This window comes from Dermacentor albipictus, chromosome 1 (genome assembly GCF_038994185.2).
Source record: "Dermacentor albipictus isolate Rhodes 1998 colony chromosome 1, USDA_Dalb.pri_finalv2, whole genome shotgun sequence".
Classification (NCBI taxonomy): domain Eukaryota; kingdom Metazoa; phylum Arthropoda; class Arachnida; order Ixodida; family Ixodidae; genus Dermacentor; species Dermacentor albipictus.
The window spans coordinates 185,548,997-185,575,746 of NC_091821.1; the positions used below are offsets into that span (position 1 = coordinate 185,548,997).

Below are 26,750 nucleotides of genomic sequence, written 5' to 3' on the forward strand. Positions count from 1 at the left end.
TTCCGTTCTGCCTTTTATTGACTGTGGCTAACATAAATTAGCACAAAGTGGGTAAACCTTTAAAAGAAATGGGGAGAAAGACAGCTAAAACACATGGAAATGGCCACACTTAACAAAATGGGTAAGGTCAATGATTCAGAGCTTGAATGTGTCCGACTTCAGCTTGCATCTCCCTCAATATCTTTGTTCAAATTAAGAAAAATGGATTTTACTGAGCGAACTTGAGCTTCTTTTCTGTCTCTACTGAATATGCTCCTATTGGCCGAATGCTAGCTCACTGTGCTATCTGCTAATAAATATGCCTGGGGATTATGCAGCTATCGTTGTGGGTTCTTCTTCTGCTATATTTTGGTGGGCATAACCCAAACAAAACAAATTTTTTGGTTAAACACAAGTCAAAGACATGTGAGGCCAATGGGTGATGCCAACCCACTTTTTTTTTTTTTGAATAGTAGCATGCATACAGGAAAAAAAGTTTTCTATACAAACATAACACGTGGGCTGGGATAATGTAATAATTATTTCCTTTTCATGCTTTTTCTGTGGACTGCGGACTGTTTCTATCTTTCCAATGCAACAAACAGGCACATGAACACATGCTTTTGGTGCAACAAGATGACAACTGTCTACCAAGTGTGATTTCTCATAGAGGAACCACCAAACCCTAAGTACCAGAGTCCAACTCCTAAATAACTTGACAACAGAGCTCATCTCCCATTACACATTTCTCCGCTATGTGCAAGGAACCCGAGGCACCCAGGTTCCACGCTACATTTGTACGACGTCTACTCGTGTAGCCCCGTGCATGGCACTCTCTTCTCTCTCTTTAGAGAGAGAGAATAATAACCTTAGCTAATGAAAAAGTAAAGTACGAGTCTTGGAAGGTCCCTCAGTGAAGAATGCAACAAAGGCCTGATTTGCGTGCAGTGTTGTTCAGAAGTAAATTATGTATTAAGTGTCATTGCCAGTGCCAAAAAAGACAAATTGGCAAACTCTAAAAAAAAAATTGCTGAAGCAGTCTCACTGTGTTTTGAGAATTGAGAAAAGCAAATAGTATTGGTGGCTTCCTTGAAATTTAAGCTGACTGGTACAGGAATGCACACACTACATTACACGTCACAAAGAGCTTTGCGTGAAAAATGCAGGTTGTCATGACATGCGGTCACATTCTATGGCCACACGGGCTTGACGAAGGTAAAGTGCGTATACACATAAAAATCCTGTATACGCATCGCACCTGTGGGCATTGGGTGCAACAATAATGTGACAGTTAGGAAGGCCTTAAACAACAGACGTTATGTAGACACTTGCCCTCATCAATTGTCCAAATACATTACAGAGCAGTGCCAAACACCTTTACAACATACTTTTAACATGTATGAGCTGCAAAATCTGGCAGCAGCTAAAGTACAGCCCACCCATCAGTACTGGTGATGAACTTCCCCAATGACTGTACTGCTTGGAAATCCAATAATGCTGGCTGAGTGCAGGCAGTGCTAGCATCCACCTGCATGCCACTATTAGTCCTCATCGTCATCGTCACCAAAAGACAGAAGACGGCTGTCTCTAATGGAGTTCACTTGCTGGCGGCGGCTTTTGTCAACCTCCTTGACCCTCTTGGCTTGCCCATCTGTTGAAGCGGTGCTGTCTTTCCTTTTTGTTGGCTTCTTGAACATTATCTTGCCATCTGCAGGCTCATTATATGAAACTGTAAACATAAGCACGATCAATGGTGATGAATAACTGTGTGAGAGCCTATCAGTGAGTAATCTATGAATATGACAATTTGCAAGACAACCGGCCTTTAGTACTCGCTAGTGTTCTCACAAGTAAAAGTGGGCGAACCACAGGTGTCATATGTTGACTTAGGGGCTAAATAAGGTGATGTTACTTAAATTAAACCACCAATTCAGAAGGAAAATAAAGCAGCGCTCAAACGATAATGTCCATGTAACAGCAGTACACAGTGCGAGCCATTGTTGCTTGTGTAGAGGGATAGGTTTTCTCGTAGTATTATTATTATTAGGTGCAAAAATAATTCCTGCAAAAGAGAGAGAAAGAGAGAAACCAGGCATAAAGTGACAGCAAGGCTGGCTGTGAATTACAACCCAAATCTTGCAATGTAGTATTCATGCGCTAAAGTAGTGAATGTGGCTGCAACTCCAGCCACACGGTAAACGCGTCCAAATATGCAGTCTGTGTTTTGCTGCATGTATGTAGAAACAAATTTACATTCACCAACTGCCTTGTCAGCATGCCTGTTACCAGCCATGTTTAAATACATGTTTACTATTAGTAAATAAAAGTAAAAACAGTGCACATTTACTATTTGTGGCCCATCACGATCACACGGAAGTAGCACTGCTTGCACACACGCCTGGTTGTTCACGCAGCATCATGCAAACAAGTGTTCTGTGTGAACTCGCCACTTGGCTTCAAAAAGTTTGGAGGATCCCATAAAAAAATAGCGACAGCGCCGGTCCGGATCCTACTCATTTGGTGGCGCAGTTCTGTAGCTTAAAATTTAACGACCAGCAAAGACCAGCGAAAGTATTGAATCAGACTACCCTCAATTACAATGGGACCATTTCTATACATGTCTTAGCAGAAAATATGTTTCCTCAGTATGTAGCACAAATGGAGTGTTCTCACTGACGCTCGCTGGAAATTATGGATTGCTGCCACCTGGATACGTATAGTTATGCATTGTGTGATGATTGCTTTCACGATCCATTCTTTCCTTCGCGTTTCTTCATTGGCTCCAATGATGCTCGGACGCTGCGCATCGAGGAGCCGATTTCAGAGATTACATATTCTGGGCCAGTGAGGAAACGCGAAAGGAATCCTTACATAATACGAACCCTCATTTCTGTCAATGCCTAGTCTCCTTTTAGCTGCTTTCATGCTCCAGCCTCCTGTGCTTCCTCACTTATTCATGCTTTATTGATCAGGTTACCGATAAGAACATGTAACTCGACACTGAGGACGTAAATTCTATTTTACCTTCTCTTTGACTGTAGATTTCAGCTTCCTCAGCAGTCAAATCGCCCGCCTTGAGAACGACGACGACAGGCTTTTCGTCATCGAGGTCGGGGTCTACAGTGTCCACAGGTTGGTGTTCTTCCCTCTGTCAGGTAGCCCAGAAATCAATTATCCGCGATTACAGAGACTTCGCGCGCTCTCACCTTCGTGTCGACCGTCGGGCTTTCTTTGTAGCCGACGCGCTCCTTAAGCTTCCTCAAGAACGGAGGGTCCGATGGTTTTACGCATGTGACACTACTTCTTTTAGCCATTCTTATTAGATCGGTCCACACACTGTCAGGCACAGGCGCAAGGTACGATTATAGAAACCAGAAACCCATAAACGAAGGAGCCCTGAGTGCGTTGACCATGCGTTTGTATACGTTCTGCCACGGGTGGCTTCTGCTGATGTTGTGCGATGCCTCCGAAATCGCAACAGTAGAAAAGCGCTGCCCAATCTCAGAGGCCATCACAAATAAAGTGAAATAAAATTCACTCAGTGGTTTCCGACGCCCAAAACAGGAGGTGAAGAGAGAAAAAAACACGAAGGACAAGCAAATCCAAAACAAAGCAAAAGACAACAAAACAAATTGTGCGGCTTAACCGAAAGTCACGTGATCTGACACATTAACGTCGTATTAAACGTGGACGCGGGTGTTTTGAGAAAGAAGCACTGGAAAGAAGACTGCGAACTCCACACGTGCTGCACTGCCTGCAAAGCGGCCGTAACAACAAAGTCATGCGTTGTTGCTCTAATTAAACAACTAACTAAATAAAATAAATGACTGAGTTTTCGCGCGGAGTAAACAGGTAGAGAACTGAGGTAACCATCTGCTTAAAGGCGACGCAAGGAACAATGCGAAATATGCCTGACATAATATGCTTTACTAAAGCTTTGTACATGAGTAAAGGTTCCGAAGCAAGGGCACAGCATAAGTGTAGCAATATGCAGGTCGTTCTGCGTTTATGGCTACGCTGCAAACTAAATAAATAACTAAATAAAACACGGGACAGAAGAGTTCTTATGTTGAGGAAGAATTCGTCCTGGCTTGGGATGCGAATTTTTCCTTAACTGCAATGCTTTATTTCTGAGAAATCCGTATGAAGCTTCGTGCTACATGATAAGTACTTTTACGTCATCTGTTCGCCCTGATTCAGATTATCTTTAGTAGGTACCTGCGCGCACTGTGTGTAACGAGAGTAATGTACTGTTAAAACGCAAATAATTAATGCAGTACCATGTTGAATGAAACGTTACAAATTCGTTAATGTAACATTAGATGTTCTAATTGCCTCACTGTAAAGTTCACGCCGAGGCACATCCGCAAAAGCCCCCAATTGGCACTATGACTATTAACAGTCAGGAGCGATAATGCTCTGAAGCGAGTACAGGCAGATTTGTCTATTTTAGTACTGCGGATGTTTGTTCAGTGTCAAACTGACCGAGAGCTGCCCTACCTATAAAAATTACTGCATAAGCTCCCTAGTGGGACCTGTCAGATAGTGTGTAAGCATCTTTCCAGTAGTCATACGTAGTCATAAGGCATTCTCAAATACAAGGCGTTGCACGTACGTAACTCAGACCAAACTTAATAAATATGCAAATGCTACGTAGCTGGACAGAACCAAGGTCATGTTGTTTGCCGTCGCTTGGAGATACTAAGATTGTTTTTTTTGTTTTTTTTTTTGCATTCCGCCTAATTAGATAATTAGTTTTTCTGAATTAATCAACTTCTCAATTATTATAATTAGACGAAAAGTAGCAATGAGACAATTGCAGAGTAACATGAAAACTCCCGACACAGCTTTCTGTTGCTCAATACTTGCTACATAAAAGTGTTTTCCCGAGCGTGAAAGAAGCCCGCGAATACACGCAAAATTGCCGCGCGACTGGCCGCTCGAGGCATTTTGCGTGTACTCGCGGGCATCTTTTACACTCTGAAAAACACTTTTATGTAGCGCGTATTGAGCAACAGAAAGCTGCATCGGGAGTTTTTCGTGTTGCTCTACCTATGGAGCGCACCTTGACACGCGTTACATACAGACGGACGGACTGTCACATTTCCGAGGGTATAGTAGCCTTAGAATGCTTATTAAAAAATTCACGCAGATACTCCTCTGGGAGTTGTCTAAGTATGCGTAAGCGTTGTGCCACTTGCTGATCTCCACGCAGCCCAGTGTCATTATCGGTGTTGTGAAACTTGATCCAGCAAGTACAAACGACAGCGCTGCAGCGACACCAACTGGTGCGGACGGCAGCGCCAGGTGCACTGATGACGCAAGCAAAGTATTGCAGGTGGCGGCACCAGGTGCGCTGATGACGTCCCGATCATTATAAGCCGCTATCTCTCTTGATCACCATATCCATCCGCGTCGAACCATTATGAACCGTGACCAAACGTACTCCGGCGGCGGCTGCGTATATGGCACGGCCGCGCGGACCGTATCTTGAAAGCGATCTGCGACGCGGAGAGTACTGGCTGCTGATAGCTTCGCGCGCTGTGTTCTTGGCGCTTCGCGTTGAAGAGAGGCGCGCGGGCCCATATCTTGAAAGCGATCTGCCAAAGGGGCAGTGTGCAGCGTGTGCTGAGAGCTTCATTAGCACTGCGTTTTCGCCGCTTCGTTCGCGTTGCAGCGACAGGCATCGCAAAGGTAAAGTCGTTCGCTGCTGCGCGCTCTGTATTGGAAGTGTTACGTTTCGCCTACGACGCGCGGTAAAGCCAGCGCGGATGCAACGTACGCCGGAGCTTCGTTCCAAGCGGCGGACATTTTGGCCCGTTCGGAGCGGCCGCGAGCGCGCCCCGCCGAGCGCGTCCCGGCATGTTCAGTGCCACGTGTCTTTGTGTGTGCGTGTGTGTGTGTGTGCCCACGCTTGTCAAAGCGCGGCAGCCGGGGAGAGGAGCTCCCCCAGTGTGAAGCGAGGAGGTCTGACCGGCGCCGGCCCGTCTGATGCGTCACCTCCTTGTTCCAACATGTCTCTCAGTCCGTCCGTCGCCGCTGTCACGTGGTGTCATCTCGTGACCTTCCTTCTTGCCCGCGACGGCAAGAGTATAAGAGCAGCTGCCCCCGGACGCCAGGAGAGAGGCTCCGATTTCTTCTGTTGAGTAACGTGCTCTCCCGTCTCTCTACTTCGGTCGACCTGATCGCCCGCTCTTTGCAATGCTAGAATAAACAAGTTGTTCTGTTAGCAGTCGCCTCATGCGTTGCTGGGACCTTCGGATGCTTCCAGTGGGCCCCAGGCCGCCAGGCCAACGCTACCCTTGGGGCTTGCGACCCATTTGCAACAACGGGCGCCAACGGTCCGGTTGCAACAACGGGTGTCAGCACTGAGGTTCCGACAGCTGGTGGCAGTGCTGAGATTCCAACAGCCGGTGCCATCGGTGCGGATCAAACATCTGGTTGCCAGCGGTGAGATCGCGACAACGGAGGCCAGCAGCGAGGAAATGCGGTTGACTGTATGCTGAGCAGCACAACGACCATCCGGGAGCAGTGCAACGAGCCCTGTGTGATGACTGGTTGCCTGCAGCGGAACGACTGCGCTGAAATCTTGGCTGCGAGGTTTGGTGAGTGCGGGACTTTCTTCTTCTGAGTTTTGCCAGGCTTTTGTTAGTGTCAGAAACAGAGCTGGTAATTGTGGTTGTCGTTGCTGCCGGGTTAGTTGCGGCAAGACAATAGTAGGCAGTAGAGAAAGCAGCATTCAGAGCAGCCATGGATTTGAAGTCGTTGCGCAAACCGAAATTGCTGGAGCTTGCAAGAGAGTTGGGTTTGGATGTCTCAGACAAACTCAGAAAACCAGAACTGCTAAGGGCTATTCTTGAGTTAGGAGCTGAGGATGACGAGCTGTCGGAATGCCTTGAGACCATTGAGGAGAGGGAGACGACAAAAAGACAGGAGCGCGAACTTAAGGAGCAAAGAGAGAAAGATGAGCGTGAACGTAAAGAACAGATAGAACGAGAGCAACAAGAGAAAGAAAGAGAGCGCGACCGTCAACACGCTTTGGAAATGAAACGTCTCGAGTTAGAGATGGAACGCGCTCGTAATGGAAGTCAGGCACACGGTGCAGGAGAACGAGTATTGTTTAAAATGACTGACCTGATGCGGCCGTTTAAGCTTGGAGAGGACATTGGTTTGTTCCTGGTTAACTTTGAGCGAACGTGCGAGAAGCAGGGGTTCTCTCGGGAAACGTGGCCACAGCGCTTGCTCACTTTGTTACCCGGCGAGGCGGCCGACGTAGTCGCTCGCTTGGAGAGAGAGGAGGCAGAGGATTTCGACAAAGTGAAATCGAGTCTGCTAAAAAAGTACAGGCTGTCAGCGGAGGCGTTCCGTCGGAAGTTTCGGGAAAATGAGAAAGGTAAAAGTGAGTCATATACAGAGTTTGCCTACAGGCTTATGTCAAACATGCAGGAGTGGCTCAAAGAAGAGAAAGCGTTTGGTGACCACGAGAAAGTTCTGCAGTGTTTCGGGCTGGAACAGTTTTATAGTCGGTTACCTGAGAACGTGCGGTACTGGGTCTTGGACAGGCCAGACGTTAGTACGGTGGCTAGAGCTGCTGAGCTAGCCGAAGAGTTTGTGACGCGTCGGGCTCGCGGAGCTAAGGACGGTCAAAAGGGTGAATTTGGCTCCAAGTTTGAGAGGCCGAAGTTCACGCCCATGAGAGCAAAGGGGGACACACGTAGTGCGGACGCGAGTGAAAGCAGTCCGACCGAACGTAAGGAGACGGCGGCAGCCGAAGCCGAACGCAGAAAGCGGTTCGAGGCGAGGCAAGCGCGCGTGTGTTATACGTGCCAGAAGCCGGGTCACTTTTCGGCGCAGTGTCCGGAAACAAAAACAAAAGTCGTGTTTTTGTCATTATGCAGCACTGACGAGAACATGAAGCTTCTCGAGCCTTACATGCGAGACCTCCTCGTAAACGGGAAAGAGTGCCGAGTGCTTCGCGATTCCGCAGCTACAATGGATGTAGTTCACCCCTCTTACGTAGAACCCGATATGTTCACGGGCGAGTGCGCTTGGATCAAGCAAGCCGTGGAAGCTAATAGCGTGTGTCTGCCCGTAGCAAAAGTGCTTATTGAAGGACCTTTCGGAGCACTTGAGACGGAGGCGGCCGTGTCATCTATGCTGCCCCCCCAGTACCCGTACCTATTTTCGAACAGGTCCGATCACCTCCTGCGCGAGAAGGGGCTTTTGTTTGGTGAGGCTAGCGTTCAGGCCTTAACCAGATCGAAGGTTCGGGAGCTCGCTGCAAAGGCGGTAGTTGCGGGGCCGACGTTGTCGAACGATGAGAAAGGGTCAGAGGCGCAGCAAGGTGATATTCAGAGCACGCCCGAACTGAATAAAATTGAGCCTGTAGCGTTAAAGGCACCAGATACTGGAGAGGAAATTCCCGATGCGGGAAAGTTAGAAGAGATATCTGCAGATTTGCTCATCGCGCCTACGTCAGACGGACTTAATAGGTTGCTAAAAGTCAGCCGTGCGGCTTTGATAGCCGAGCAAAGGAAGGATGGCAGCCTAGAAAACATACGCTGCATTGTCAAGGAAGGTGTCGCCAAGAAAAATGCTCGCTTTGTGGAAAGAGGTGGGGTCCTGTACCGGAAGTATGTAGACCGCAGGGGAGTGGAGTTCAATCAGCTGATCGTGCCTCAGTGCTATCGTCAGGATCTGTTGCGCTTGTCGCATGGGGGTTCGTGGTCCGGACACCTAGGAGTTAAGAAAACTAAGGACCGTCTCTTGCAAGAGTACTATTGGCCAGGGTGTTTTCGGGACGCAGACCACTTTGTGAAGACATGTGACACCTGTCAGCGGGTGGGCAAACCAGGGGACAAATCGAGGGCGCCGTTGAAGTTGGTACCTATCATTACGGAGCCTTTTAGACGGCTCGTTATTGATACAGTGGGACCTCTGCCGGTAACAGCCACGGGGTACAGACACATTTTGACTGTGATCTGCCCAGCGACAAAGTTCCCTGAAGCAGTGCCGCTTAAAGAACTCAGCTCATTTGAGATAGTCAATGCACTACTGTCCATATTTGCGCGAATTGGTTTTCCTGCGGAAATCCAATCAGATCAGGGCACAGTGTTTACTAGCGCTTTGACGACAGCCTTTCTCGAAAGGTGCGGGGTAAAGCTGTTACACAGCTCAGTGCACCACCCCCAGTCGAATTCCGTTGAGAAGCTCCACTCCGTCATGAAGCGCGTGTTGAGAGCATTGTGTTTTGAACATCAAACTGACTGGGAGCTGTGTCTGCCTGGGGTGATGTTTGCATTACGGACCGCGCCGCATGCGGCTACGGGGTTTTCGCCAGCTGAGCTGGTGTACGGTCGCTCGCTGCGGTCTCCGCTTCGCATGCTTCGAGAATCGTGGGAAGGCAGGGGCGACGACCCAGTCGTGGTGGAGTACGTGCTTAAGCTCCTCGAACGCTTAAGAAGGGCACAGGAGTTGTCAGGTGAAGCAATGGCAAAGGCCCAGCAGAGGGCCAAGGTTTATTATGATCGGACAGCCAGGGCCCGTCGTTTTGAGGTGGGCGATGATGTCATGATATTGCGCACATCGCTAAAAAACAAACTCGACGTGCAGTGGGAGGGCCCAGCACGGATTGTTCAAAAACTGTCGGACGTCAACTACGTGGTCAGTCTGCCAGGAAAACGGAAAGCACAGCAAGTTTACCACTGTAATCTGCTCAAACCCTATAAGCAACGGGAAGCAGTAGTGTGTATGATGGTAAACGCTCCCGAAGAACTTCCGGTCGAGCTTCCGGGACTAGGCTCAGTGACGAACAGGGAAGACACCGATCAAGTCATTAGTGACTTAATCAGTAAAGCACCGCTGTCGCCTGAGCAGAAAACCGAACTACACCAGCTCTTACAAGAGTTTCAAGGTCAGTTCTCTGAGAGGCCTGGTAGGACTTCTGTCCTCACCCATGATATAGAACTTACCTCCCCAGAGCCAGTACGATCCAAGGCGTACCGGGTGTCACCCCGCCAGCACGATATTATGGAGGCTGAGGTAAAGAAGATGCTACAGCTCGGTGTTATTGAGGCGGGTGAGAGTGATTATACCTCCCCTTTGATTTTAGTTGAGGTACCGGGCAAGGAACCTCGTCCTTGTGTCGACTACCGCAGGCTAAATTCTATAACTAAGGATCAAATTTATCCGATCCCTAACATCGAGGAGCGCCTTGAGAAAGTTAGTAGCGCTCAGTTTATTTCCACCCTAGATCTTGTCAGGGGTTATTGGCAGGTTCCACTTACAGAAGAGGCTAGTAGGTATGCGGCGTTCATTTCACCAATGGGAACATTCCGTCCTAAAGTGTTGAGTTTTGGTTTGAAGAACGCGCCATACTGTTTTTCAAGCCTCATGGATAAGGTGTTGCGGGGACAGCAAGAATTCGCTTTACCGTATTTAGACGACGTAGCGATATTCTCCGCATCCTGGTCTGAGCATATGGCACACTTGCGGGCAGTGCTAACCCGCCTGCGCGAAGCGGGCTTGACAGTCAAGGCTCCCAAGTGCCAGTTAGCACAGGCCGAGGTTGTCTACCTTGGTCACGTGATTGGTCGGGGTCGTCGCCGCCCGTCTGAAATAAAGGTGGCCGCTGTGCGAGACTTTCCGCAACCGCGCACAAAGACCGATATTCGGTCGTTCTTAGGTGTCGCCGGCTACTATCAGAGGTACATCCCCAGGTACTCTGATATCGTGGCTCCCCTGACGGATGCTCTAAGAAAGACAGAGCCCCAAACAGTCGTCTGGGACGAGACAAAGGAAAGAGCTTTTAGCGCCCTAAAGAGCGCCCTAACAAGCCAGCCTGTGCTACGATCGCCAGACTACACAAAAGGGTTCGTTGTTCAGTGCGATGCTAGTGAGCGAGGCATGGGCGTTGTACTGTGCCAACGGGAAAGTGGAGAAGTGGAACATCCCATCCTGTATGCTAGTCGTAAGCTGACCAGTCGTGAGCAGGCGTACAGCGCCACCGAGAAAGAGTGTGCGTGTCTCGTGTGGGCCGTTCAGAAATTGTCATGCTACCTAGCCGGCTCGAGGTTTATCATTGAGACGGATCACTGCCCTCTCCAATGGCTGCAGACCATCTCTCCCAAAAATGGCCGCCTCCTGCGCTGGAGCCTCGCTTTGCAACAATATTCCTTTGAGGTGCGTTACAAAAAGGGGAGTCTCAACGGTAACGCCGATGGCTTAAGTCGAAGCCCCTAACGTGGGAATCAGCCTCAAAATTGTTTGTAATTGATGTTTTTCTTCCTGAGGCAGGATTTTTAACATATTGCTTTTGTGTAGTGTTTCAAAGTGATGATGTGCTTTCTAGTGCAATTTTCCAATTTGTGGACGCGTTCTGAGTGCTGCTAGACTACTGTAAGGAACTAGGCAGTAGTATTAAAGGGGAAAGAGCCTGGCATGGCTTAGTGAGGGTTGTGCCGTGCTTGCTGACTGAGCGGCTGAGTTTCGGCGTAGTTCTAACGCTTGCTGAGAACGAGAGAAAAATGAGAACTCTCCCGAAGTCACTTTGCAGTGTCCTCTGTGAACCTGAACGTGAGAACGAGGCCTTCTCGGTGCGCTGGCTCAAGAAACGCCGAGGGACGACCGACTTCGGTAATGAGCATCATTGAGCGACATCCCTCCGGACAGCGGATGCAGTCCCCTGACCATCGGGATCTCCCTCCCCCGGCGGGGCGGTCTGTTACGTTTCGCCTACGACGCGCGGTAAAGCCAGCGCGGATGCAACGTACGCCGGAGCTTCGTTCCAAGCGGCGGACATTTTGGCCCGTTCGGAGCGGCCGCGAGCGCGCCCCGCCGAGCGCGTCCCGGCATGTTCAGTGCCACGTGTCTTTGTGTGTGCGTGTGTGTGTGTGTGCCCACGCTTGTCAAAGCGCGGCAGCCGGGGAGAGGAGCTCCCCCAGTGTGAAGCGAGGAGGTCTGACCGGCGCCGGCCCGTCTGATGCGTCACCTCCTTGTTCCAACATGTCTCTCAGTCCGTCCGTCGCCGCTGTCACGTGGTGTCATCTCGTGACCTTCCTTCTTGCCCGCGACGGCAAGAGTATAAGAGCAGCTGCCCCCGGACGCCAGGAGAGAGGCTCCGATTTCTTCTGTTGAGTAACGTGCTCTCCCGTCTCTCTACTTCGGTCGACCTGATCGCCCGCTCTTTGCAATGCTAGAATAAACAAGTTGTTCTGTTAGCAGTCGCCTCATGCGTTGCTGGGACCTTCGGATGCTTCCAGTGGGCCCCAGGCCGCCAGGCCAACGCTACCCTTGGGGCTTGCGACCCATTTGCAACAACGGGCGCCAACGGTCCGGTTGCAACAACGGGTGTCAGCACTGAGGTTCCGACAGCTGGTGGCAGTGCTGAGATTCCAACAGCCGGTGCCATCGGTGCGGATCAAACAGAAGCCATCGTCTATAGGTGACAGACGGACGGTTTTGGAGCGCAGCTCGTCCGTTCCTGCGTTGAGCGTCCGTGTGCCTTGTCCTCCCTCAGCGTAACCGAGAGAACGATGAAAGACGGCGAGAGCAAAGAGAGCGCGAGGCGGAAAACGGAGGAAGGTGCAGCGAGAGCATGAGGAGGAACGCGGAGGAAGCCACCTTGAAGCACCACCAGATGGCGCTCACATTCGCGACAGCGGCGTGCGAAAAAAAAAAAAAAAAAAAAAAACCCGAAAGCTCGCTTTTGCGCATAGCGTTCGCCGCAAGCGATTCCCGGTAAAGATTACGGTTGCGTAAGCTGTAGTTGCCGGTGGGGCTCTGCCATTCGGTGCGGCGATCGGTGTGATGCCTCAATATATCGCGAAATGAAAACACGTATGGAGCTGCGCGTAAATTTCGCATTAGGGGGTATTCTAATCTTCGGTGATTTTTTTTCCCCATTGGGTAACTTTACGCATTTAAAACACCCTTATTGCCATTGGTAAACCTTGCAATTATGTAGATTTTCGTCAGCTTTGCGTGTGCGCAACGTAAAACGTAAAATATACCCGCCGTGGTTGCTCAGTGGATATGGTGTTAGGCTGCTGCACACGAGGTTGCGGGCTCGAATCCCGGCCACGGCGGCCGCATATTGATGGGGGCGAAATGCGAAAACACCCGTGTACTTAGATTTAGGTGCACGTTAAAGAACCCCAGGTGGTCGAAATTTGCGGAGTCCTCCACTACGGCGTGCCTCATAATCAGAAAGTGGTTTTGGCACGTAAAACCCCATAATTAAAGAAAACGTAAAATATCTGGTTAGAGTGATTGTTCATTGCTGTACGATTCCTGGTAAACCACGGCAGACCCTTCTGCATTTGCACACAACAATAAGCCACTTCTCCTATCACGGCAACATGGCTATAAGTTGCTGTGTGCTACCTGTCAAGCAGCCACGGCTAACAAATGGACGCAGCCGGTTCATTGAAAAAAGGGAGAAACGTATCCTTATTGTTTTAGTAGTGCCAACGAATATGCTCATTTTTCACTCGCGGAACAAGTAAACTGATTATTTGAAGGTAGTAAATTGAGTGTGTGGGCGGACGACAAATTATTTCTGCCTGAGGGTGAGTGAGCGCGCGAGAGAAATCACGCACTGAGGATGAAGGTGAGGGAGGTCAGAAGGAAAATTGTGGAAAGAAGGCTAGGGACGCCGCTCTGAATACACCAGTGTGCTAGATGCGCTGCTTCTTAGCGTAAGAAAGAGCAGGCTAACAATGAAATTCTGGAGTCTTGGTTGGCAAAGCCACGATATACAAGGTCTTTTTAAAATTTGGCGCTCGGAGGTAGGTGAAGTTCACTTATGCAAACAATTTATGTGGCCATGAGGACACAAAGCGAGATGGTAATTATTGCTGTCTGCCGGCCAATTAACTAAAATTGAATAATTAACTGTTCAGTGACTGCAGTAAGCGGGCATGTTTGTATTGAATACTTAAAGGCAGTCGCGCTTTACACAGCTCCACTGCGCCGAATTCTTCGAGCATGCCCGTGTTTCAAGATATCCGGCTGCAAATTTTAATTTCCGTTCGCATGACTACGCATGCAAGATAGTGAGGATCGGCGCAAAGCTCCTCCCTGATGTGACGCGGCTCTTGCTGCGTCACACAGTGTGGTAATTCAGACAGTATGGTAATTGAGCAACTGAAATAAAGCGTTAAAGGGACCCTGAAACGATTTTGACGATTTCGTACAAGCGTACTGAGTCGTCAGAGTAGGTCCTTCTGATCAATTATTGACGCATCTAAGTGCTCCGCGTAATGCGTGTAATTTATTATAAGGTTTTAAAAATGCACATCGCTGCCGATCGCAGCACACTGCTCGGTGGAATTTTCAGCCGCCCCTATCCATATGACCTAAATCACCCAATTGGCGTCAGTAGGGCGAGCTATCTGACTGGCTGCCAATGGCGCGTCACGGATAATTTTCACGATCCATTCTTTCTTTCGCGTTTCTTCATTGGCTCCAATGATGCTCGGACGCTGCGCATCGAGGAGCCGATATCTCTGAAGAGATAACATATTCTGGGCCAGTGAAGAAACGCGAAAGGAATCCTTACATAATACATACCCTCATTTCTGTCAATGCCTAGTCTCCTTTTAGCTGCTTTCATGCTCCAGCCTCCTGTGCTTCCTGACTTATTCATGCTTTATTGTTCAGGTTACTGATAAGAAGCCCCCTGTGCTTCCTCACTTATTCATGCTTTATTGATCAGGTTACTGATAAGAACATGTAACTCGACACTGAGGACGTAAATTCTATTTTACCTTCTCTTTGACTGTAGATTTCAGCTTCCTCAGCAGTCAAATCGCCCGCCTTGAGAACGACGACGACAGGCTTTTCGTCATCGAGGTCGGGGTCTACAGTGTCAACAGGTTGGTGTTCTTCCCTCTGTCAGGTAGCCCAGAAATCAATTATCCGCGATTACAGAGCGGCAGCAGTGGCGTAGAGGTAGAACACCCGCTTCGCGTGCAAGAGGTCCGTGGTTCGAATCCCGGTGCCGGCAATTTTCCACCGGAATAAAAAAAAATAAAAAAAAGAAATCCGCGTGTTGATAAAATTGCACAAACAGGCCTGGAGTGTGGCCTAATCCCGGTGACCAGAACCGGTAACGCACTCCCTCACCAGAGCAGGATTGGCCACCCTGGTGCAGTACTTGGCCACAACCTCCTATACGAACACAACAATCAAACCCCGGCCCTCAGTCCCCAGCAGCTGCGAAGCAACTGACCACGGCCGCGGTCAGACCTGCAACGCAGCAGAGGGTGCTAAGAATCACTGGCTTCGTACAGGCCGCCAATGGAATATGAACCTGGCAACGTTTAACGCTAGAACGTTATCTAGTGAGGCGAGTCTAGCAGTACTATTGGAGGAATTAGAAGGCACTAAATGGGATATAATAGGGCTCAGTGAAGTTAGGAGGCCAAAAGAAGCATATACAGTGCTAAAAAGCGGGCACGTCCTGTGCTACAGGGGCTTAGCGGAGAGAAGGGAACTAGGAGTCGGATTCCTGATTAATAGGAATATAGCTGGTAACATACAGGAATTCTATAGCATTAACGAGAGGGTGGCGAGTCTTGTGAAACTTAATAAGAGGTACAAAATGAAGATTGTACAAGTCTACGCCCCTACATCCAGTCATGATGACCAGGAAGTCGAAAGCTTCTATGAAGACGTGGAATCGGCAATGGGTAGAGTGAAAACTAAATACACTATACTAATGGGCGACTTTAATGCCAAGGTAGGCAAGAAGCAGGCTGGAGACAAGGCAGTGGGAGAATATGGCATAGGCGCAAGGAATAGCAGGGGAGAGTTATTAGTAGAGTTTGCGGAACAGAATAATATGAGGATAATGAATACCTTCTTCCGCAAGCGGGATAGCCGAAAGTGGACGTGGAGGAGCCCGAACGGCGAGACTAGAAATGAAATAGACTTCATACTCTGCGCTAACCCTGACATCATACAAGATGTGGACGTGCTCGGCAAAGTGCGCTGCAGTGACCACAGGATGGTAAGAACTCGAATTAGCCCAGACCTGAGGAGGGAACGGAAGAAACTAGTACATAAGAAGCCGATTAATGAGTTGGCGGTAAGAGGGAAAATAGACGAATTCCAGATCAAGCTACAGAACAGGTATTCAGCTTTAACTCAGGAAGAGGACCTTAGTGTTGAAACAATGAACGACAATCTTGTGGGCATCATTAAGGAGTGTGCAATGGAAGTCGGTGGTAACTCCATTAGGCAGGATACCAGCAAACTATCGCAGGAGACGAAAGATCTGATCAAGAAACGCCAATGTATGAAAGCCTCTAACCCTACAGCTAGAATAGAACTGGCAGAACTTTCCAAGTTAATCAACAAGGGTAAGACAGCTGACATAAGGAAGTATAATATGGATAGAATTGAACATGCTCTCAGGAACGGAGGAAGCCTAAAAACAGTGAAGAAGAAACTAGGAATCGGCAAGAATCAGATGTATGCGTTAAGAGACAAAGCCGGCAATATCATTACTAATATGGATGAGATAGTTCAAGTGGCTGAGGAGTTCTATAGAGATTTATACAGTACCAGTGGCACCCATGACGATAATGGAAGGGAAAATAGTCTAGAGGAATTCGAAGTCCCAAAGGTAACGCGGGAAGAAGTAAAGAAAGCCTTGGGAGATATGCAAAGGGGGAAGGCAGCTGGGGAGGATCAGGTAACAGCCGATTTGTTGAAGGATGGTGGACAGATTGTTCTAGAGAAACTGGCCACCCTGTATACGCAATGCCTCATGACCTCGAGCGTACCGGAATCTTGGAAAAACGCTAACATAATCCTAATTCATAAGAAAGGAAACGCCAAAGACTTGAAAAATTATAGACCGATCAGCTTACTGTCCGTTGCCTACAAACTATTTACTAAGGTAATCGCAAATAGAATCAGGAACACCTTAGACTTCTGTCAAGCAAAGGACCAGGCAGGATTCCGTAAAGGCTACTCAACAATAGATCATATTCACACTATCAATCAGGTAATAGAGAAATGTGCGGAATATAACCAACCGTTATATATAGCTTTCATTGATTACGAGAAAGCGTTTGATTCTGTCGAAACCTCAGCAGTCATGGAGGCATTACGGAATCAGGGTGTAGACGAGCCGTATGCAAAAATACTGAAAGATATCTATAGCGGCTCCACAGCCACCGTAGTCCTCCATAAAGCAAGCAACAAAATCCCAATAAAGAAAGGCGTCAGGCAGGGAGATACGATCTCTCCAATGCTATTCACAGCATGTTTACAGGAGGTATTCAGAGACCTGGATTGGGAAGAATTGGGGATAAAAGTTAATGGAGAGTACCTTAGTAACTTGCGATTCGCTGATGATATTGCCTTGCTTAGTAACTCAGGGAATCAATTGCAATGCATGCTCACTGACCTGGAGAGGCAAAGCAGAAGAGTGGGTCTAAAAATTAATCTGCAGAAAACTAAAGTAATGTTTAACAGTCTCGGAAGAGAACAGCAATTTACAATAGGCAGCGAGGCACTGGAAGTCGTAAGGGAATACACCTACCTGGGGCAGGTAGTGACGGCGGATCCGGATCATGAGACGAAAATAATTAGGAGAATAAGAATGGGCTGGGGTGCGTTTGGCAGGCATTCTCAGATCATGAACAGCAGGTTGCCATTATCCCTCAAGAGAAAAGTATATAATAGCTGTGTCTTACCAGTACTCACCTACGGGGCAGAAACCTGGAGGCTTTCGAAAAGAGTTCTACTCTAATTGAGGACCACGCAACGAGCTATGGAAAGAAGAATGATAGGTGTAACGTTAAGGGATAAGAAAAGAGCAGATTGGGTCAGGGAACAAACGCGAGTTAATGACATCTTAGTTGAAATCAAGAAAAAGAAATGGGCATGGGCAGGACATGTAATGAGGAGGGAAGATAACCGATGGTCATTAAGGGTTACGGACTGGATCCCAAGGGAAGGGAAGCGTAGCAGGGGCGGCAGAAAGTTAGGTGGGCGGATGAGATTAAGAAGTTTGCAGGGAAGGCGTGGATACAATTAGTACATGACCGGGGTTGTTGGAGAAATATGGGAGAGGCCTTTGCTATAGTGTACACTATATAGCCTTTGTCCTGCAGTGGGCGTAACCAGGCTGCTGCTGATGATGATGATGACAGAGACTTCGCGTGCTCTCACCTTCGTGTCGACCGTCGGGCTTTCTTTGTAGCCGACGCGCTCCTTAAGCTTCCTCAAGAACGGAGGGTCCGATGGTTTTACGCATGTGACACTACTAGGGGGGGGCGCTGGTGACAGAGCGTTGGGAGTCGTCCTCAGCCAGGTGGGCAAAAGCGAGGAGGAGCATCCGGTACTGTATGCTAGCCGAAAATTAACGTGCGTATTCCGAAAAAGAATGCGCCTGCTTAGTTTGGGCGGTCCAGAAATTATCTTGTTATCTGTATGGAGCGAAATTCACTTTCGAGACCGACCACTGTCCTCTGACCTGGCTGAGACACATATCCCCTAAGATCGGACGCTTGCTCAGATGGAGTCTAATTCTCCAGCAATATAACTTCACCGTCCGTTACAAAAGGGGCAAGTTAAATGGGAACGCGGATGGTTTGAGCCGGTTGTTTCGGTAACCCGACTTATTACCTTCCTTCCTTTGACTAACGAGGTAGGAAGTGTTATTATGGGCTGGAATTGTCATACTTGTAGTTTCAGAACTTTGCTTGTGTATAGTTGTAAAAGTTGTTTTCACTAAATGTTTAACTTTCTCCCGTTTCTTTTGCAAGGACAATATCAATCTGGCCTTGTCGGCATTCGGGGAGATATGGAGAGCTGTTTAGAAAGGTTGTTGGAACTGCTTTATCAAAATTGGGGGGGGGGGGGGGGACAGCGTTGATTTTGACATAGTAATAGCCTGGCGAGTCATGGGTGAAGAGCCTGCGTTTGCACGTGGTGCAGCGCTATGTTGTTTCGTTTGTTTTACGCACGTTGTCCAGGGCCCGGGATCCAGAAATTCGTCACACGAGGCTCGTCACCAGTGCACTACATGTTCCATCAGCGTTCCTCATGGCCAGCGAATTGAGCTCACCGACCATTCCGAACTTCCGGGGCGAGGAGGAGCTGTTGGATACGGACCCCTTTCCTGGCATCACTCAAGTTCCCCGACCACATCCAATCGCCGTCGCATTCCAATTATGGTGCTCCGGGGTGTGTCTACCACGTACCGGACCCGTCAGACAGGTTGGCGACCCCCACCTCATGCGCCGCATGTCGAGCAGTCTCCCCCCCCCCTCCCTGCTTGACTTTTCCCGAAAGTGCAACAGGAGGCTGGCACGGTTCCAGGTAGTTGATCTTGGTCCCGAGCAAAGCTGTTTTGCGGCTCTGGAGGGTCGTTCGAGAATAACCCGTCTCCTCCAGCTAAGCGCTTCCAGGCGAGGAGGGCGACACCGGAGGCAAGTCAACCCTCTGACAATGGAGCCCCTGGAGCGTCCCCATCGGCCGAATGTGACGGCACTTGCACGGGCGCCTGCCATTGGAGGAAAATGACACCTGAGCTGGCTAGACGATTGGCCGAAAATGTCGTGACCCCGAGAGACCAAAGGGATTAAAAGCGAAAGACAGGGAGAATGGTTTTTTCGTTCTTCTTGTCACGAGGCGCAGCGTCCGATTTGCTGCCGGCCGTCGATGACATTATGACTGTTCGTTACTTTGTGTTATTACTGTAAATAATGTAAATAAACCTTCAGTTCTCAATATCCTCCTCAACGTCAGCCAGCTCCCGCACTCAACGGCAAGACCTAATAATTCCCATAACCAAATTTTCTAACCCCCTGTTGTGAACTTTGCTTTTGTGCGTCTCCGTTTTTTGTCGTTTACCTACTTTTCTTCCACAAATCTTCCAATTGCCTCTTACTAACCTCTACTGCGGACGTGTTTACTTTCCCCTCAGTGGCTATGGTGTTAGGCTGCTGAGCACGAGGTCGCGGGATCGAATCCCGGCCACGGCGGCCGCATTTCGATGGGGGCGAAATGCGAAAACACCCGTGTACTTAGATTTAGGTGCACGTTAAAGAACCCCAGGTGGTCAAAATTTCCGGAGTCCCCCACTACGGCGTGCCTCATAATCAGAAAGTGGTTTTGGCACGTAAAACCCCATATATTATTATTATTTACTTTCCCCCTGCTCTCGCTGAACCCAAGGGCTTCAAGAAGGCCAGCAGTGCCTAAATTGACTGCTGCGCAGACATCTTCACATTCCTATAAAACATGCTCCATCGTTTTCCTAGCTCTACCGCAGCAAGCACATGTTTCTACCTTCTTATATCTCGATTGTAAGTGCGCATTCTAAGGCACCCTGATCTCGCTTCGAAAAGTAATGAGCTTCCCTTTGAGTTATCATAAATTTTTTCTTTCCTGATTGCGTTTTTTTTTTCTCTTAAGGGGCCGCTCACTAGGTCTGGCCATTTTGAGCTGACAAGCGAAGAGCATACATTGCGCGATAACGATCGTGTCTGCAAAGTATTACATCGCAACGCGCCGCGGAAAGATCTGAAATTTCAAACCGAACGTCGTTTTTCCTTCTCGCGGCCGCCGCACTCCAAGCCGGACGGTGACGTAGTCGTGCTCCTGCGCCTATGTAGTCGTGTCCGCAGTGTGACGTCGCTTGTGATGACACGTGACTTCGAGAATTATTCAAGACATCTGTTATATGTGCGATCTGTTTCTAGAATTGACCAATTGAAGTTTAGAGAAATAATAAATCACACAAACGGAATGTCTGCGTGATTTTTGTTTTACTTCGCACCGAAGCAAGAGAGATGTACTTCCACTTCGTCTGTTTGTTCCCACGGTCGTGCGGTCACGTGCGCAGGTACCGAAACTATGCCATTTTCTACCGTGTTCCAGCACGTGATCATGCTCTGCGATCTGCTTGTTCTGCCTCAGTATTCGCGTAGCACCGAATTATACCGCTAGTCATGCTTCCTTGTGCACAGCGCGCAAAATCGTGCGCTGCGCGAACGAGACAACCAGTGTCCCTGTATATGCTCCCTGCGGGAGCATATACGGGGACATTAAGTAGAGGCAGTCATTGCTCTGTTCTACGGCAGGGGTTGTAGTATTCGGCTTTCTCGACATGTTCGGAGAGCACAAGTCACGCTTGTGTTGGTTTATGCCTTGCGGTAGGCGTTAACGTGCGCTTAGTCGTTTCCGTGCTCTGCCTACCGCTCCGTGCACGTTTTCTCCCAATGCGCACGTACAGTCATTTATTGCAACTTTACATTTATCGTCTTCATTGGAAGTTTGAGCTGAGTGCGGCAGCTTCACGTTGCTGTCGTGCATGGCTTTTCGAAGAGCGTGCGCTGAAGGCTGCCGTGTCCGCGGTATGATCACGTAAACGTGCTGGACTGATGTTTCGTGTCTTCAGTTTTGTTACGTAAAGCTTCCTAGTTCTTTTCTTCTCACGTGGTTTTCGTTCTGCTTGGCTCTCTCCGATTTCGCAGCGGAGTGCACGGACCACGCATAAAAAATTAGGAAAAAAGTATGGTAGCCTTTTGGAGAAGGCTCAATAAGGTTGCTTTTTGCTATCGCAGTAAACAAAAAAAAAAGAAGAAGAAGAAGAAGAAAAAAAAAAACGTCCGTGCATGGATGTTAGAATTTTCTGAAAGGAGAGGCTGCGCAAAGGCATGCGTTGTGTTCGGTTATGGCCCCACGTAACTCGGACTGAGTCAGAGTTTGGGATGCCTGCATATCTGCGGGCCTATAATTTTTTGCGATTAGTCCATTCCAGAATATATACAGGGCAAAGCAGGCATTATGCATAGATCTGCATTATCATGAGTTGAGTTGACCGAATTCGAGCTAAGCTGTGGAATCAGCAAAAGCGAATAAACAGTTGCATTATTTGTGCTTACATACATCGCGTAGGACGGGTAGTGCAAGTGTTGGTCCCATCATATACGTCCGGTATGGGACATCATAGCTTTTGAAAACATTGTTAAGACATCCACAGGAATAAGGTTTTGGAATTCGTTTAAATCCCTGAACTTCAATCCCGTGGATGTCCGAAGGATGTTTTAAATAGGACGTCCTAAAATTAATATCTCCATGTTATCCACTGGACGTCCTAACTGGGACTTGAACGTTCTGGTCTTATTGGAACGTCCAGAGGATATCCGTGGTCCAGTGGGGATGGTGCACTGCATGGAGCCAGTGTACCAATCGCCGAGGGTCGGGGCTCCGTTCCCTTGCACGTATACATTGGGAACTTCCACTCATACCCGACACCTCCACCAGAAATGTAGCGCTCTTCAACGAAGCACAGTAAACAAAATGGTTTATTGTGTGCGAACTTGTGCCCCGAAACTAAAGGCTAAAACACGTTCACACAATTTGCAAAAAACTTAACTGGAGCCTTTTCAATAGACAACCACGTCTCTTCACCGAACACACTTCTCTCGCGCCCCCATGACTAGGAGCCCGCGTGCGCGTGAGACATGCGCCGTCTCACCATGCGCGCGATGCGATGAGGCGCTTGGAAGGGTATCTTGCTAGAGATGCTCATAATTAGCATTTGGAGAGCGGCAATATGAGGAAACATAATTTTGTCATAGGGGAAATTAAATTCATATAAAGCCTCTGGGAGGAGAACTATTCACGTGTTGGGAATGAAAGATCCAGATGCAATATCCTTAGGACGTCCGGCGGATGTCCCATTTGTCGCAGAGACTGTGCACGAATATCGGGACATGCTATGGGCCCCACATAAATATTTTTTACACTGTAAATTTCACGCTTTCGGAAAAAAATGCACATTTCTCGCTCTCGATCGGCACGACCTGTCAGCATTGGAGGCACGTCATAAAATAGGTACGTGCCCGTTGTGTTCAAGGAGGTTATATCTAAACGTTTATGTAATCTCCTTCAGTGTATCACCGCCACCGCCACCCCCCCTCCCCCCCTCCCCCTCCCACACAAACAACTCTTGGCTACGCCGCTGCCTGTCAATTGCAACACAACTGCTTGTTGGCCTAGTCTTTTGTGTCTTCCTTTGGTATGTGTTTTAACTTGCGGCAAAAACATGTCTTTTATCTGTCAGTTACTTTTATGTTCTTAATAGAGTGCAGAGGCTTCTAGCCAGCCTTACACACGAAAATGCAAATAGGCGCGAGCGATTGATGCCATCAATCGCTCGCGAACATAAAAGAACACAAAACAGAACATAAAAGTATCTCTCATTGGAAGAAAAATTGCGATAATCGATGTCCTTTTACAGCGCAGCGAAAGCCGCCGAAGCGCTTTCATAAGACTATGCATCTCCACCATGGCCTCCGCACTGCGAGGCAGCGCGCGCCGAACGATTTCGGAGGCCATGTGAACGTGTCTCCAGGCGCTTTCAGAAAAACTCGAGAAATGCGGAGACGCGCGCGCGGGGCTCGCAAGCATCATCATCATCATGTTATCAACGGTATCTCTCTACCGTTGCCGCCTGTTACGTATGTACATCCCAAAAGACGAACGGGCGTTTTAACGGCGGTTTGTAGGTGTTAAATTTGAAAAGCAACAAATGGTGACAACTTGATTCGGTTTCTAAAAAACGCAAACGAGGCAAGTTTGTCTCACGCGCCCTATCCCTTCATTGTCAAAGCCACAAACGGAGGTGAGTCAGTGTTGACACTTGTAATTTTGAACTGCTGCAACGTTCCGACAGTGCGTTTGAATGTTTGGGTTCCGCGATTTGTATAACTGACGGTTTGCGCGTCATTTGGAACTGCGCGGCGACTTGAAGTGTAGAGTATTAATTGTCTACATTTTGCTTCGGTTCCAACATTTTTCCAGAGTGTTCGGCCGAGGTAGCCCTCGGAAAGCCTCCGCCCACCATGGCCAGTGGCAAGACTGTGCGATTTCTTCTTCCACCTAAGACGTTTCCCGCGTCAACACCTCGAAGACGCGTTCCGGAGCATTGCAAGTGCCGGTTTAAGTGTCCCACCTGTGAGGCCGTCTTCAGCCATTACGTTCTGCTTTGCGTGCACACCTGGAGCCACGCGCCGGGCGACCTGCGCGTTCCGGATCCTGCTGTAAAGCCGTGCAGTATTCTGCAGAGCACGGAGAACTTCGGCCTACAATGCTTCCTCTGTCCTTTGCGATTTGCGTCACATTTGGCACTGCGGCAACATCTAGACGCCAGTCATACGGCTGCCGAAGACGTAAAGTTGCTGCGGTTTGCGTGCGCATTCTGCGCTATGCGCTACGCGTCAGCCGATCTGCTCATTGCACATATTCAGCAACACGACGTCTGGGAAGACGGAGACTTCTATCCGCTATTTGCGGGTATCGTAGGCAAACCGCTTTGCGAACGCGACGACACAGTGTCCTCTTTCGAACTTGATGACCTCATAAAAGAGTTGCAGAAAATCGCTGGCGACTTGCCTGCCCAGCAGCCGATGCGCAAGTCAGCCCTGTCCAAGAAGAGTCGCTGCAGTGTGCATACGCCGCTCAACTACCTGTGTGCACTATGCGGCATGAAGTTTCAGCACGGCTACCAGATTGATGAGCATGTGCGTATGCGTCACAAGGGCTTTCTCAAGCTAATGAAAGCACGTCATGCCTGCGTTTACTGTGGCACCAAATTCTTTAAGCTGTCGGTGCTCAGGGAACATCTGCTCATGCATCATGCCATCTCAGTGACGCCTCGAAAAAAAAACCCTGTGCGGCTGTGAGTGATCAATAAGTAACAATGAACACTGCTCTGTATTTTTCAGATATATCTGCAAGAGTATGAAATGAAAGCTTCCAACAACCGGTGGCACTGCAGCTTCAAATGCAGAATAAAAGGGTTAAAAGTGAGATAGGACTGCAAAATTGTAGTGATGTAGAAAAATGACACTTTTATAATTCCTTCAGAGGAGAACAAAGAGGAGCCATGAATAGCTTCGTAATGCATGCTCATCATATGTGCTAATTAAGCGTAACTTTAAAAGTGCTGTATATATTGCTGTTACATAGATGAAACATAGTTTATTTTTACCCAAATAAATGTGGTTATGGCTTCTCTGATTCTGAAGCTGAACTTCGTGTTTCCATACATTTCACCGAATTGTGTGTGCCTACAACATAAGGAACGAGAAAGGGGTGGTGGTTTAAGAGAAGGTGAATTCATGGTACTGTCTTGCTGGAAGCTTTGTGAATGCTCTCTTGTGACTACTGAATATAAATGCACTGTTTTTGCACAATACCATGCACTTTCCATCTTTCATTAATGAAAGAGAGGTGTAGTGGTAGCGAACTTGAAATGGTACCAATGACGACCAATGGCAAAGCTATCACTCCGCAATAATGCCTTGCCTGAAGCCCCTCCATACATGTTTTCGCCAACCAGGTTAAGTACTGCCAATCAGCCCTCCTCCTCCACGCTTCTCCCTCAGCTTCCGGCTTCAAGTGGAACTTGGGTAGCCCCAGCTTCTGATTTTAGGTGGAAGCGACATCACTGTTGAATAGAGGTGCGAGCGTGCAACAAGCGAAAATTCGGGAACAGGAAATGGCAGAAGCGGGACGACTGGAAACGGAAGCCCCGGAGCGGCAATTGCAGAAGTGGAACTGGTATGAGTGATGAATCGGGGAGTAGCGGCGCACATCAAAGGCTGGCGCTACTTAGGAAAAGTGGTGCTGGCGCATGGATGGAGAGGCTGTAGCTTCGCCAAGTGGTGGCATTGCCATAACTGGTCGTGGGAAAAATGAACACTGCCCCCAACTACTGTATCACATATTTGCTCTACCATAGGCTTTCCATCCTGCAGGTGCCATAAAGAATCATGTTATTTGTGGTGAAATTAACATAGTAATTGTTTGAATGTAATATTTTATGTGAAATTAGCATAGTGATTAATTAGTGAGTGTTTCTTTTATATCCACAACTTAAATAAAAAATGCTGCTAAGGGCTTTGCAATAGTTACCCCTGCTGAAATAACATTTTGGAACTTGTGAGGTATCCAACTTGCTGTATCAAAAATGATACATTTGGCCTTCTGGCGTTAAAGTAACTCAAAGCTGACAGCCTACTACTGTCATTATAGAAAAGCAATGCTGCTGCCCTGGCTGTAGCACCACAATATATGTTTGTTTACAGGCAACTGCCGACACAGTAATTATGGTATAAATAATTCCTGCAGCACGCCAAAGCAATTGTCACCCTTAATTACATCCAGTTCAAAACATGCACAACACTAAGCAAAGTGACGTAATAAGCCACTGATGTGCCTGCAGGCAAGACCATTGTTATGGGCTTGGGTCACATCTGCCACCAAGAACTGAGTGAGCCACCTCCAAAAGTCATTAAATTGGTCCATCTAGCTTTCTTCACTTGATGCTTCTTTGCATTAGCTGTGGGTTAAATAGAGCCTCTAGGAACAGGGAGATAGGGTGCTTATGTTTCCAAAGAAAATGCAGCCACCTATGTAACCAAACTTGTTTTGTGTGTATTATGAAAAAGCACAGAGTGGACTAATCTGGTGATGCAGGAGATGGCTGCATAAATTCAGCTTTCATTGGCACTGTGTTGCTTGGGCAAACACATTGTGCTAGCTGATGTGGACATCGATTGTTTATAACGCTATGCTATCACCACCTCCAATTTCTTCAATTTTAAAGGGAGATGCAGGTCAAAATATCGCATTTTTGTTTGAAAAACAAAAACAAACATTATTTTTAGATTGTGGTTGCAAAGTTACTTCAACATTTTATTTTAACGTGTAAAAACAAGTCAAGGTATTTCTCCAGC

At 48.2% G+C, this 26,750-nt stretch overlaps 2 protein-coding genes across 2 annotated transcripts; one reads left to right on the forward strand and one right to left on the reverse strand.

Moving 5' to 3' along the window:
• LOC135921938 (uncharacterized protein KIAA1143 homolog) lies at positions 1-3,470 on the reverse strand. Its single transcript, XM_065456358.1, has 3 exons — positions 3,186-3,470; positions 3,004-3,127; positions 1-1,708 (listed from the first exon to the last, which is right to left on the reverse strand). The coding sequence occupies exons 1-3, from the start codon at positions 3,291-3,293 to the stop codon at positions 1,521-1,523; spliced, it is 420 nt and encodes a 139-aa protein (XP_065312430.1). The 5' UTR covers positions 3,294-3,470; the 3' UTR covers positions 1-1,520.
• A 19,958-nt stretch (positions 3,471-23,428) lies between these two features.
• Positions 23,429-25,029, forward strand: LOC135921932 (zinc finger protein 341-like). Its single transcript, XM_065456346.2, has 2 exons — positions 23,429-23,632; positions 23,812-25,029. The coding sequence occupies exon 2, from the start codon at positions 23,853-23,855 to the stop codon at positions 24,690-24,692; it is 840 nt and encodes a 279-aa protein (XP_065312418.1). The 5' UTR covers positions 23,429-23,632; positions 23,812-23,852; the 3' UTR covers positions 24,693-25,029.
• Positions 25,030-26,750: the final 1,721 nt, after the last annotated feature.

Bases quoted from the DNA above. Each gene is read 5' to 3' on its own strand.
- LOC135921938 (XM_065456358.1), bottom strand. From the start codon at position 3,293: ATGGCTAAAAGAAGTAGTGTCACATGCGTAAAACCATCGGACCCTCCG. The intron at 3,128-3,185 runs GTGAGAGCGCGC...GCTACCTGACAG, and splicing joins GCCCGACGGTCGACACGAAG to AGGGAAGAACACCAACCTGT. The intron at 1,709-3,003 runs GTAAAATAGAAT...TTATGTTTACAG, and splicing joins AATCTACAGTCAAAGAGAAG to TTTCATATAATGAGCCTGCA.
- LOC135921932 (XM_065456346.2), top strand. From the start codon at position 23,853: ATGGCCAGTGGCAAGACTGTGCGATTTCTTCTTCCACCTAAGACGTTT.